We start from the raw sequence: 14429 nt of genomic DNA on the forward strand, positions 1-14429 counted from the left end.
TTTAACTTCAAGTCACGTTGCTGGACTTGGAGATTTTAATTTAAAGTGTTGTAACTTTGGTGGGGATATATTTTTATACGATTCCCACAGACGGCGCCAAATTGTAGGTGCAAAAATTCGCTCAACTTTGACAAGTCAATGAATTATTTTCAATTACTACACCCAAAATAATAATATAGAACAAACAATGAACTAGAGAAATTATATAGAGATGAGGGGTATTTTGATGATATGACCGAACCTAGGACTACCTAGATTACCTACGTATCCCGCATAGAGCGTGGGAATCAGGTCGGAACGTAGTTCTAGCAATGAGAATTGGATCTCTATTTTTGGGGGCTTTGCCCTTTTTTCTGTCTCTCCCTTATTGAGGATCCTGAGCCCTTTTTATAGGAAAAACCTTCATGGATTCCTTTTAGGACTCGCATTGCTTGTCCCTTAAGAATCTGAATTACATCATACTTTCTTTATAACAAGGATTTACATTATTTGGTCTCCATAAATTATAATTCTTCTTCTAATAGAACTATTACTAAAATGGGTTTAGTAATATACTCGTACCTAGGCTTGGGGTCTCATCATCTCGGGCCCTCTTAATGAGTTCAGCCCATTATGATTAGTTGACCTGGCCTAAGCTTCTTATAGAAGCCCAATATGAAAGTTGAATAGTTTTAGTATTTGTGGTGGTCCCCTTATGTGTTGATGTGTCTTGTCTTAATTGGAAGGGGAGATTTTTGCCCCCCACACCCTGAGGTTAGGTCATTTTTCAGTTAGATTAACATTTTGGTTTTAGATTTCACTTATATTTGAATTAGTGGTTTAACATTTCACTTACACCCCTAATGTCAAATTTTGGTGGGGCCACAGTACTTTTGAGGTGTTAAATGACTATGTTACCCTTTGACCTCCTGTTGATTGATTTCGTGACCAAAATTCCCTAACATACACCTTCTTTTTCTTCCTCCTCATACCATCATCATCCCCAATTCATCGTAGACAAAACCACCGTACCACTCCTCAAAATTACACACATATATATCTATATAGATATTTAAAACAGCCAAACATATATATATATATATACACACATATATATCTACATATATTTGTATAGATATATACACATGTATATGTATATAGAATCATAGATATATACACACATACAAAATAGACAGGGGAGCTAGTCGGCCAAATTGATGATGAGGGTTTGGGTTATGGATTGGATGTGGACACCATGGAGGCGGCCGACACTCAACTCGCCGACCTCCCAACCTTCTCCGATTTGCCTCGATCTCAAAACCCAACAACACTGTCGCCGCTCCATCACCAAGAAGAAGCACAGTGTCGGGAAGACCCAAATCTTATCCATCATCGCTCTATCGCCCGACGTTGTCTCTGTTGTCACCAACAAGAAAATAAATTGGTATTAATTCTGCAACAGGAAGTTTGTTTGCATTTTCTGTTGTGAAAGAGGAAGCCACCAAGTTGGGTACTATTATCGGATTGACCTTAGGATAACTTATATCTTTCTGATGTGAAAATGAATATAGCTACTTAATTTTGGGAAAAATTAAAATTGTTTTCATGTTAAAATTCTAATCAACAACAAATGCCGAATTAAACAATTTCATCTCCAAACAAATTGATTGTTGAATTTCATAGTTTTCACAATCTATGATTCATAAAAAAAAGAAAACCTCCTCTCAAGTCTGACCTAGATTAATACACCATTTTGGCATAATTCTATCAATTTGAAAGCAAAGGATCATAAAACATTCCCTTTCTTTAATTTTTCGGAGTTCTCTCAGCAACCAACCAAAGGTTTAAGACTGTTATGCATCTAAAACTATTTATATCTAACAATTAAATCATAAACAAAGATATGCTAACTTCATCGGAATGGGAGAGCAACGCAGGCGGGCAGAGACGATAGTGTAAAGGAGACCTGAGAGGACGCCTGCGTTGATTCCACCTAATCTCCGCAACTCTGATTCGCCGAAGATGTTAAGAGTGGGACGGCAGTTGAATATATATATATATATATATACACACACACACACACATATATATATATGGGTCTTTTTGTTATTTAAAAAATATATATATTTTGTATTCAAAAAATTTAGGGTAAAATAGTCAATTCATATGTATCAGAAGCCAAAAAGTAAATTGGGGTGTAAGTGAAAGTTAAAACCAAAATTTTTATCTAACTAAAAAATGACCTAACCTCAGGGGTCTGAGTGTAATTTACCCATTATTTTATGATCCGTTATACATCTTCCGAGTCAATCTACAGAAAAAATCCTCTGAATCCAACGTGACATGACACGTCATCCCCATAACTTTCTCCCGTCACCATCTCCGCCGTCCTCAATACATCACCGACACAACACCTTCCTCGTTGAAAGACACCGCGGCCAAATTATCCTTTTCACCAAGTACAGACTCATTATGCTGCCCAGGTCCACTTCCACAACCATGGCCTCCTATTCTGATTCGGGCCACCAATTTCCTCGATGTCATCCGCTCGATCTGCCTGCATCACCACATACCTGTAAGCAAGACCCACTACAGTGGATTGGACTGAACAAATTACCTTCAATCTCTCTGTAATCCTCACCGAATTACTCCGCGTGCTAGTCATGCGCCGAACATCCACACCAACCAGTCAACCCGCGAAGGATATCCACCATCCGTCAGTGAGGTTCATCGTTTCTGGGTTTTACCCAACCCACCTTTCGGACTGGCTCAACTATCTTTGAGGAGAGGTCACACCCAACACCTTGACTTGTCTTGACTAGCTTCGAGTCCTGAATATGCAAAATAACTCGCTTGCCAACCTCGCCGGATTCGCCAACCTCAAAACCCTCTTCCTTAACCAGAACTCCTTCTCCGGCACTTTCCCGCATTCAGTCCTCTCTTTCCACTGTTTTCGCGCACTCGATCTGTCTCACAACCACCTCACCAGTTCAATCCTGACCGAGCTCACCTTCTTGGACCGGCTCAACTACCTCCGACTTGATCCCACCCTTCTAGACCGGCTCAACCATCTCTGACTCGATCCCACCTCTCAACCAGTCCACTCTCGCAATCACCATCATCCCGTGCTATCCTTCTTGCTTGTCATCGACCGAGCACATCGTGGTCGTGGATTCCAAAACAAAAGAGGAAGAAAGTGAAGTGATTTCCCAAGTTAGATAAATTTTTAGCGAGAGAAAATTTAGGTGGATTGGGTGGGAAGAAATATCATTTCCCTTATTTTACTTAGCAATTTAGACCATTTTATTAGCTACTTACTAGATCCACGCTTCCCTTAATAGAATAAGGATGGGTAACAACCTACTCCGTCACTTTTTATACCGCCCATGCTTGGAGACAATATTAAATATTTAAAACTTTAATCAATAAAATATATAAATATCAAACAATATTATAGAAGTAGTTGTAACTGTTCAGAATTTTCAAAACGAAAATTCAGTGCAAGTTATTTAAATTCGTAATATTATGAAAATGTTACGTGACTTTTGAAATTTTTCAAAAGGAAAATTCAAAAGAAGCAAGATATTTAAATTCTTCTATTATATACTTAAAATGTTATTTGATTAAAAAAAAAAATCAACCAATATTATAAAAGTGGTTTGCAACGTTTGAAAAAATTCAAAACGTGCAAGCAATATAAATTCTCATTATTGCCCATAAAATAAATATAAGAAATAACACATTCTACAAAAACACTTTTATGACTTTTTTTTGTATTTAAAAGAATGTAAGAAATAATAAAAATAATATTACACTTTTAAAAGTAGTCCTTATATAGATATATATATAAATATTAAAAAGTAAACAATAATAAATGTCAACTTTACTTGGTTATGAAGTCCACCTAATAAATTTGATTATACACTACATTTATTTCATGCAAGAGTATATGAACATTAAATAGATCCATACTAATTATTTATTTATTTCTTGTCAAAAATAGATGTCTGGTATTTAAAAATTATTTATTTTTGTATTTAGAAAAGGTATAGAAATAAAAAAAAAATTCTTACACTTTTAAAAACAATATAAATATATATATAAATATCAATATAGATATATTATAAGATAGAATAATAAAATGTGATTTTATTAAACTTGCTTACCAAAAAAAATGTAATTTAATTTATTGCCAAGACAACAAAAAAAAAAATTCAAAGTAGATGCATCCAACAATTAAAAGTTGTTCCAGTGTGGAACCCAATCTTACAATCAAACACTATTGGCCTCACTTATGATCTGACATCACTTGTCTCCAGCATACATCTAAAAACACTCTACCAAATCCAACATTTCTATAACTAATTAAAAATATCAAATGGATAAATTAATAAATTATAATGGAAAAAATCATCTGTTTAATCTAATAATTTCTCGTCTTTTCTTATTTATTGAAATACTATCATGACAGAATATTTATAATTTTAAAAATTAAAAAATTAATAATCAAATAAATAATTTTTACTTGATGGTCCACTTTAATAAAAAAATCATTGGATTCTAATAATTTCCAAAAATATTTCTTTTAAAAGTATTTCTTATATAGATATATATTTAAATATTAAAAAGTAAACAATAATAAATGTCAGCTTTACTTGGTTATGAAGTCCACCTAATAAATTTGATTATACACTACATTTATTTTATGTAAGAGTATATGAACATTAAATAGATCCATATTAATTATTTATTTATTTATTGTCAAAAATAGATGTCTGGTATTTTAAAAAAATATGATTATTTTCAAGGCGCATACCAAAAATAACAGAGCCCAATAAATGCTTATCGTTACATGTTCATGCAGCAAATGTAATGAAATAAGAAGGGTATTTACATAATTTTACTACACCAGAGTGGACAGATCTCCGCGTGTTACTCTGCTATAAATTTAAACCTACCCTTTCTCTCTTTTCACGAATCACCGACCTATACAAAATCAAATACCTTCCAAAGATGGCTTTGAAATCTGTATCCCTTTTCCTTTCTCTCTTGCTTACCTTCCTTTTATCATATGTCTCCGTGTCCGGCCGGGTGGCGCAGGTAGATGTCTATCATATTAAGGACCCAAAATCCTTGGCTGGTGCTTGGCAGCCGATTAAGGACCCAAAATCCTCACTAGTGCAAGAGATAGGAGCATTCGCGGTGACCGAACACAACAAACAGACCAAAACATACTTGAAGTTCGAGAGCGTGGATTCGGGTGAGACCCAAGCAGTTGAGGGTCTGAATTACCGGCTGATTCTCTCGGCCAATGACGGTGAAGCTTCTAATAAATATGAGGCAGTTGTTTGGGATAAGCCTTTGGCGCATTTTAGGAACCTAACGTCCTTCAAACTTATTTGAACGGCTAAAATGTGAGAATGTTGGTGGGTGAAGAGTTTCAATATTAAATCTGTTATTGATGTTCTCTGCCTACTTGAAATTAATAATATTATTATCATAATAAGAGTATTGTTTTCTCCTCTTTTATCTGTTTATACTAGATTTTAAATATGTGATTTTACTTTAAAATTTTCTTCTGGGAATTGGGATTTTTCCCGATTAATACACAAGACACCGTGAACTAACCTTTAAATTGGCTTCAAATAAATAATCTTAAGATAAAATAGGTGTCCATTTAGGTCTTTTATTTCATTTCTAATGGTTGACACACAAAAATGGCAGCCTAAGTGACAGCCACTTAGGCATCAACATGGACAAATAATGGAGAGACAAGTGGACCAAATTCATGGTCAAACAATAGATTGATACATTGGCTTGTGTGGTCCGGCATATAACAAATGCAAAAGTTCATGTGTGGCAGAATTATATAGTAACAGCTGACTATATAATTCAACCACAAAATGGGTATAATTACTAGGGTAAATTTCTCAAAACCCCCAATACTTTTAAAATTTGATCATAAAACCCCAACTTGTATTCAAAAACCCTTACACTTTTAAAAAGTGATCACATTGCCCCAATATCTGAATCCGACCTGTTAATCGGACTGTGAAATGACAAATTTGACCTTACTTTTTAATATTAAATTAAAAATTAAAAAATATTTTTTAAAATTACAAAATTACCCATTAGTGGAACGCTATTGTTTTATTGTTTAAGTACGTATTGTTGCTGACGTGGCAAAAAATAATCTGAACATCCAATAGTATTGTGACAACACATCACTTATCACAATAACCACTTCACACTATTGCCAAACATGGCCTAATTACACTAATAATTTTAGCACCAAACACGGCCTTACCCACGCTCTCTCTCTCTCTCTAAGCTATCGTCCTCCTGTAGCCGAGTATATTGTCGACCAATAGCAAACTCCGGCAGCCGATTTCACCAACCAGTTGGGTCTTCAAGGAAGTTCACGATCTGTATGATACTTGCCATAAATTTTATTGATTGTGCCTGTTTCTGATTCATCGGAGACTTCACTGGTTTTGGTCACTGTAATTGCATCATTGATCCTTAGAGCTTCTCACCGGCAGTCATGGAGTTTAAGGTTGTATTCTCATCAGTTTCGATGCAATTGCGTCATTGATGCTTTATAGTTTCTCCGGCGATCTCCATCATCGTCACTATGCTCACCTAGGTCAACTCAGTTCCCACCAAACTTAGTCTCAAACTCATCAAACACAACCCTTAGCTTTGTGTGGTGGCCTCTGCAATGGTGAATTAGGGATTGTTGCAAAAAGGATCGCAAACGAACCCTAAAACCAGAAAACGCTCATATAGATACCAACGAAGTATACAAACTAAAACACAATTACACCTCTACAATGGTGGGGCAACTGGTGGAGACGGCGGTCGGCTTGATGGGTCGTCTTCTTCATAGTGATTCAATAAGGAAACAAAAAGTTGAGAAAATGACTGAGTCGACGGCCATGTGAGATCGCAATAGTCTCGAATAGCCAAACCAAAGGCCACCACCGCACTACCATCCCCATCGCTGGAACTGCCACCACCATTCTTACCTCATAACCACCACCGGCGCCACCGTCACCATCCAACACCATTATAAATGCCTCCACCACCACTTCCTTCTACCCCTTCCATTGAAACCCTAATTTCCCACCTTCTTCATCACTGAGTACCCTCGTCGTTGCCACCATGTACCTATTTAGTCCTTCTTTTATCCCAATTTGATCCCAATTGCTTCAAATTCTGTGATTCCAATTATAAATTTGATGATTGTGGCACCAATTTGATAATGGTGGTTACGGCTTCCTCCCAGTAGTGATGGTGGTGTTTATGGAGTGGAATGGTGGTTAGGGATGTGAACGACGTTGTTTGTGCATTAAAGGGTAAAATCGTCATTAAAAAATATAATTTTTAAATTTTAATTTAACATTAAATAGTAAGGTCAAATTTGACATTTCACAACTTATTTAACGGGTCGGATTCGGATATTGGGGCAATACGATCACTTTTTAAAAGTGTAAGGGTTTTTGAAAACAAGTTGGGGTTTTATGATCGAATTTTAAAAGTATTAGGGGTTTTGAGAAATTTGCCCTAATTACTACTCCAAACAAGTCCTGAAAAAGAGGGATGATGGGTTACACTTGGGCTATTTAGGAAAGGCATAAATCAGATTAAAAGGATAATTTATTAGTTTCCTAAATTCAAGGATAATGGGTACTATAGTGAATTAGTGTAGTTCTATAATTGAGGGTGTTAACTAGGTACATGGAGCATGTTTACAGAAAAGAGAATGGGTCAACTCAATGCTACAAATAAGGAAGTGGGTTGGATACTTGGCAATCACAGAGATAAGGATAAGAGATGAAGGCCTATTTTGAAGGTAGTAGGTTAACAATCGGTTTACAAGTTACGAAAACTATATATATATATCTTCTACTTGGATAATGGGTTTGTAGTTGAAAGATCATGGAATAACTCATGGGGACAGATGGCATCGCTGGAAAATGACTGCAGTTCGTGGGTTTGGAAGTTGAACTTCTGCCACTGGCAATGGGAATTCTTGGATAGTTCGCTTCCCAAAATCAAGGAGGGGATTGGCCTAACAAGTTTGACATGTATAAGAACTGCTATAAACTGCCTAACTCAATTTAGAAGTTCCTATTTTTAAGCGATTTAAAACTAAGGAGTAGTTAAGGAAAGTGGTTCCTAAAATCTAGGGATAATGGGATCATGGTTAGGCACGCAATCCATTTCAAAAGGAATGAAGTAGCAGCAGTTGAAGGATGTGGTATATATATATACAGATGTGTATATATATATATATAAGTAGTTAAAGAATGTGGGACATATGGCAGCAGCGGAAGAAGGAAACAGTTCGTGGGTCTGGAAGTTAGGATTCTACCGTTAGACATTAGACAACTGTCTTGTAAACAAGAAATAGGTAGTTATTTTATAGGACGTGGGTCCTTCTTGTAAGGCTTGTAATGCCTATAAATAGTGTACTTAGGACTACATTTCAAACTCTCTCAACGACATCAATCAACATTCAATATTTTGTATTTCAATTCAAGCAATTTCAATATAAGTCATTTCAATTCCTTTACATTCATGCACTTCAATTCATTAGATAGCATTGTAGTCTTAACTAAAAGTCCTTTTATCGAAGTCAAATCCGGAACCTCATAATCGCTTGATCTTCCAAAATGATCTTCCTTTTTGTTCGACCTCTCTGAATCTTTCAAAATTCTGGCATGCTCGCACATTCCAAGTGTCCCAATTTTGAGGAAACACTAATATTATTATCAGAGTAGAAAACCTCTATCAAGTAATAACTTCATTTTGTTTTCCTTCTTCTTTTTCAAATTAAAGTTAATCTAAAATGATAACATATTTTAATTATTAAAAAATGAAATCTGTGATAGGTGCCACTACACTCATTTATGAATTGATGAGAATGCAGTTGGATTGTATTTATGGAAGTCCAATTGGTGAGGGTGCTAGAAATGGGATTGTATTTCCGAATATATTGATGAACCAAGAGGGGGGGTGAATTGGTTAATTTCTTTTCAACAGAGTCAATAAGATATTTCAGCAAGCATACAATAAGTACTTAAAATAGGATTTACAAGGAAACCCTTTTAACTAGGGAAAACCTTGGTTCTTGGCCTTAGCCAATGAAGTTCACTACTAGCTGTATGTACCTTGTCACACACTTAGCTGTCTCACCCTCTGCACACACCCAAGCACAAGAATGGACACTAGTTTTCACAACCAATACACACACTAGTTGATTTCAGTGCACACACTCACTCCCCCTATCCTAAGCACCCTTGCTTGGACTAACAAGGCTCATATAACACTCCATATACATCATTACAAATGACAAACAATTTAGTCAAATTCCTTCTACAAGTGAAACAGCTTAAGCAACATAAAACACCAAGTTACTGCCTCAAAATCACTAAACTGCTGCAGCTAGAGTTTGAGGGGTAAAATTGGAATTTTCCTTCGAGATTAGTTCACCAGTAGCTTCCATAGTCTTATTTCACTGCAGTACTCATGTTAACATCCTTAAAAAATTTAGCATAGCATGAGTATATATATCAAGATTCAATCCCAATTCTTGAATAAGCACAGTACTACACTGTTCATGGGGTTTTGCAAGGTCATAATCACAATCTATCAATGTTTTGCACCACAGCCAATTTTAACAGCTTTGAATCATCAAAATAGACTTGCTAGCACATAGATAATCCATAGAATAGCTAGTTTTAATCAATTTGCACTTGAATCATAATTTATGCAGAAAAACAAGCTTATCTACTGATTAAAGAGCTCAGAATCCATTTCAGCATGTTTCAGTTCAAAGCAAACTACTGAGCAAGTGTAAATAGCATAGTTATACCTGTGACAACCCTCAAAAATGACCACAGCAGCTTGGAACTTAGACTCACTACTCAATCCAGCCCTTTCTGCAACAATTAGACAGCAGCAGCATCTTAGCACATTGATCACACATAAGGCCCGAGTCAGTGGGTTTTTCTTGTATAGATCATCATTGCAAATCACAGAAAAACTTTGTTCAATAATTGGAGCTCGAGAGTTCTCTTCTGCAGCTTACTCTTAGTCTCTTTTTAAGGCCATTAACCCTAAAAGACTCCTATAACAGCATATATATAGACCTGTGAAAATGCTTGACTGCTCCTCTCTTAATTCAATGCTATCACCTTTCAACCAATGATTGTATATGAACAATTCTGACATTCCCCCAATGAAAGGATAATGTTGCCCTTGATATCTCACCAAATAATGACACCTTGTGCATCAAAAAGAATAGTTCATACAGGTAAGGTCACACTGACATTTATCTTTGCTTAGCATATAAGATCTGCAACACCATTGGAGGATAATATATTCATGGAGCACAACCACATGTCACACTCCTGAGAATACTTGAAAAGTTCCACTAACTAGTTTTATACCAGTTGTATATTACATTTAGCAAAATCCTGTTGCTGAGGCTGTATTAGACACAATGTAGGCTTACCACAGCAATTCAGTGCAATGCAGCTATTCAGACATACGAGCATTCATAGAATACATTAAAGAAAGTACTAAAATACCCCTGAGAGCACCTGTAACAAGTTCCTTATACTTTAAACTTGAACAAGACCATTCAATTTAGCTGAATCAGGTGTACAAGCTGTGATGGATTAATATATGCCAATATAAAAAGTCTGTCACTGCAATGTAAATGGCAATGCTGCCCCAGTGACATATGTTAAACCACAATGCAGATAGGTTATGCACTTAAGCTCACCAAACCAAAGCTTTTTGACATTAAACAGGCAAATAGGTCTTTAGAGAACTTTAGGACCAATAATTTCCCCCTTTTGCCTTTAATGACAAAAAATTTGATATGAAATAAGGCCTCAATAATAGTGATACAGATAACAGAAATAGAACAACCCAACACTCATCAATTGATAAGAATAGCCTGTGACACTATCCTTATTTCAGTTATTTTCTCCTCTTTTTCGACATTGAAGGTCAAAAGGGAGCAAAACCAACAATTATACGAAGGTCAAAAAGGTGGGGGAACAACCCTGAGAAGATCTCTAAGGGTTGAAAATCTGTGAGGAAGAAGAGGTTTAGTAATGATGTCTGCAATTTGATCTTTAGTTGGTAGATAAGTAATATCAAGAAGCCCTTTTTGAACTTTATCCCTGAGAAAATGATACCTGATATCTATATGCTTGCTCTTCCAATGCAATGTGGGATTTTTACTGATGGTAATAGCACTTTGATTGTCACAAAAGAGCTTGGGAGGCATGGAGAAGTAGAGTCCAAGATCTGCTAGAGTAGACTACATCCAAAGTAATTGAGAACCAGCTTGAGAGGCAGCTATATACTCAGCTTTTGAAGTAAATAGAGAGACTGTTACTTATTTTTTACTGAGCCAGGATACCACATTGGAACCAAGGATATAACAGCAACCAGAAGTGCTATTTCTGTCGGGTAAGGATCCGCCCTAATCAGCATTTGAAAAGGCAGCTACAGACATTGTTGGTGAAAAAATGTAATGTAGACCATAAGAGATTATGCCCTTAACATATCTGAGAATGTGTTTGGTAGCTTGGAGATGAGACATTTTTGGATTACTTTGGAACCTGGCTACCAATCCCACTGAGTACATTATATCAGGTCTTGAGGCTATGAGATATAGTAGACTACTAATGATAGATCTGTAAAGTGTGATGGAACTACTTCTGAAGTACAATCAAGTGACAGTTTAGTATTGGGACACAATGGTGTTGAAATAGACTTGCTATCATTCATGTTGAACTTCTTGAGTAATTCTGAGGCATACTTCTATTGTGAAATAAAGATCCCTTTGGATGTTTGAGCAATCTGAAGTCCTAAGAAATACCTGAGAGTACCCAAGAGTGACATTTCAAACCTTGTCTTCATAAGATTGGCAAACTCTGATGCTAATGAAGTATTGGAACCACAAAACATGATGTCATCTACATAGATTTGAAGAATTAGAAACTGGTCTTGATGAATCCTGACATACAAGGTGTTGTCAACTTTGCCTCTATAAAAGCCTTGTTCAATTAAGAACTGATGTAGTTTTTCATACCAAGCCCTGGGAGCTTGTTTAAGACCATACAAGGCTTTGCTTAGTTTGAATACATGAGAGGGATATTCAGAATCTTCAAAACCTTCAGGCTGCTCTAGATAAACTTCCTCACTTAGATCTCCATTTAGAAAAGCAGATTTGACATCCATTTGGTACACTTTGACTTGTTTGTGACATGCAACGGACAACAGCATTCTTATGGACTCCATTCTAGCCACAAGAGCAAAGGTTTCATCATAGTCAATACCAGCTTGTTGTGAATAGCCTTTACACACCAACCTTGCTTTATTCCCGATAACAAATCTTTTTTCATTCATCTTTTTTTTTTTGTAAATCCATTTAGAGCCAATTACATTCTTGTCTGCAGGTCTAGGTACCAGTGTCCAAGTATCAGTTTTATTAATTTGATCAAGTTCTTCTTGCATGGCTACAACCCAATCCTTAATCTTCTGAGCTTCACAGTAAGATTTAAGTTCAATAGATGACAGCATAGCAAAATGACTGTATTCTGTGCTATCTTCAGCTTCTAACTCAGTTAACTTTTTCCTACTCCTTGTTTGAACTCCACCTTGAGATGAACCAATAATGTTTTCAACTTGAACTTGCTTCTGCAGCACTGGGTAAGTAGTTTCTTTTGAATTCTCAGGTTCAGTCACTGATAAGCGCCGAATAATACATATTCAAGCGCCCTTACTTACATTAGTTAAGTCCGTTAGTGGAGTTTAATGTACAATTTAACTTTATTTTTGTATTTTTGTCTTCTTTCAGGTCAGTTTCCCCGAATATGGTTACAGAAGCGGTTTTGAAAATCTCTTGTTGAAGGAGGTGCACTGTTGTTGGGAGCCATCTTTTGGACTGAGCCTTTTCAGTCATTGTTTGTGTGGAGTTTAGGGCATAATAATCATAATGGAAATCGGGGCAACGGACTGGCTCGGAGTGGCACGAGAAGTTTTGCTGAAGTGTTGAAGCTATAAGTCTCTGCGGGCGCCCGCCGCGCCATCGCTCCACAACTCACTACCTTGTTTCACGGGGCCCTGCTACAGGTTTGCGGGCCCCCGTCGTGCCACGTCGGGCGCCCGCCGTGCCACCGCGGGCGCCCTCCGTTTATGCTAGTAGCTTCGCTCGAGCCATGAAAGCCCGCGGGCGCCCGCTAACGCCCCGCGGGCGCCCGTGGATCTGCAGATGACATCTTACCTGCTCCGAATTTCAGGCTAATTTTGGTCTCTTATGAAATTTCTGTGGTTTTAATTCATCTAGGGTGGTTGGAGCTCGGGATTGGGTGGATAGAGAGTAGATTTGGGGTGGATAAAAAGGTGGAAAAGCATGACTTATGGATATCTCACATTTTAGCTAAGTTTTAGAGAGAGAAAGTAGTTTTTTTGGAGGGTTTGGAGTGCTAGCTTGCTTGAGCATGAAAATAGAGGGTGGATTTGCTTCATCTCCTTCATTCCTTATTCCTATGGGTAACTAAACCTTCATCTAGGGAGGTGATGAAGCCCTCCCTTGTAAGCATGTTCTAGACTAATTTCTATTTTGGGGATAATGATGTATAGTTTTGGTCTTTCCAAAATCTAGAGCATATTACTTATTGTAATGGATTCTAATGGATATTAATGATTATTTTAAGTTAATTATCTTGTCTTAGATGATTTCTTATCTTAATCATAATGCTTTCATTTTCATGGTGACAATGGAAATAAGGTTGTGGAATGGTTTCAATGGCATGTTGATAGAGAGCCTTGATAGTCCATTACTTAGGTAATCCCTTTGATGGTTTATGCTTGATTCCTAACTTCATGTGCCTTACCATTTGATTAAGGGCTTGATGATCTTTTGCTTAAGAGAGTATGCTTGATACTACACCCTAGTTTAGGTAGTTCAATTATATGAACTTTTAATGGATCATTCTTATTTTTTATTTAATGAACTTCTTGACGATTATATGGTAACCAGAGGTTGCTATATAATTCTTGACCATTATATATACTGTTTATTCCCAATTTAGTCTTTTTCTAGCATGTGTAAAGGGTTGGAGCGGATTCATTTTCCTGGTCCTCTATTTCTGAATTTCTTTTCTTTAAAGTTCTTGCAAGTCATTGTTTTATGCATTTTAAATTCCTAAGTTTAGTGACAAACCAACAAACCTCAATTTACACCCTTCATCAAATTAAAAGGGAATTTTAAAGACCTTAGTTGCCATAAACTGGCAGTCCCAGTGGTTCGACTTACTCGACCAATAGCCCTATTTTACAATGATTTGTGCTATTGCAAAGGTTGATGTATAATTAACAGACCGATCAATTTTTGGCGCCGTTGCCGGGGACTGTAAACG

General features: G+C 36.6%; 1 protein-coding gene across 1 annotated transcript; it reads left to right on the forward strand.

Annotated features, from left to right (window-relative positions):
* Positions 1-4992: 4992 nt before the first annotated feature.
* Positions 4993-5382, forward strand: LOC132301663 (cysteine proteinase inhibitor 1-like). The gene has a single exon (XM_059798903.1). It carries the CDS (start codon positions 4993-4995, stop codon positions 5380-5382), a length of 390 nt encoding a protein of 129 aa, XP_059654886.1.
* Positions 5383-14429: the final 9047 nt, after the last annotated feature.

This window comes from Cornus florida, unplaced genomic scaffold, assembly GCF_030987335.1.
Source record: "Cornus florida cultivar Cherokee Brave unplaced genomic scaffold, ASM3098733v1 CherokeeBrave_3.0.0_Hap2_Chr03, whole genome shotgun sequence".
Taxonomy (NCBI): domain Eukaryota; kingdom Viridiplantae; phylum Streptophyta; class Magnoliopsida; order Cornales; family Cornaceae; genus Cornus; species Cornus florida.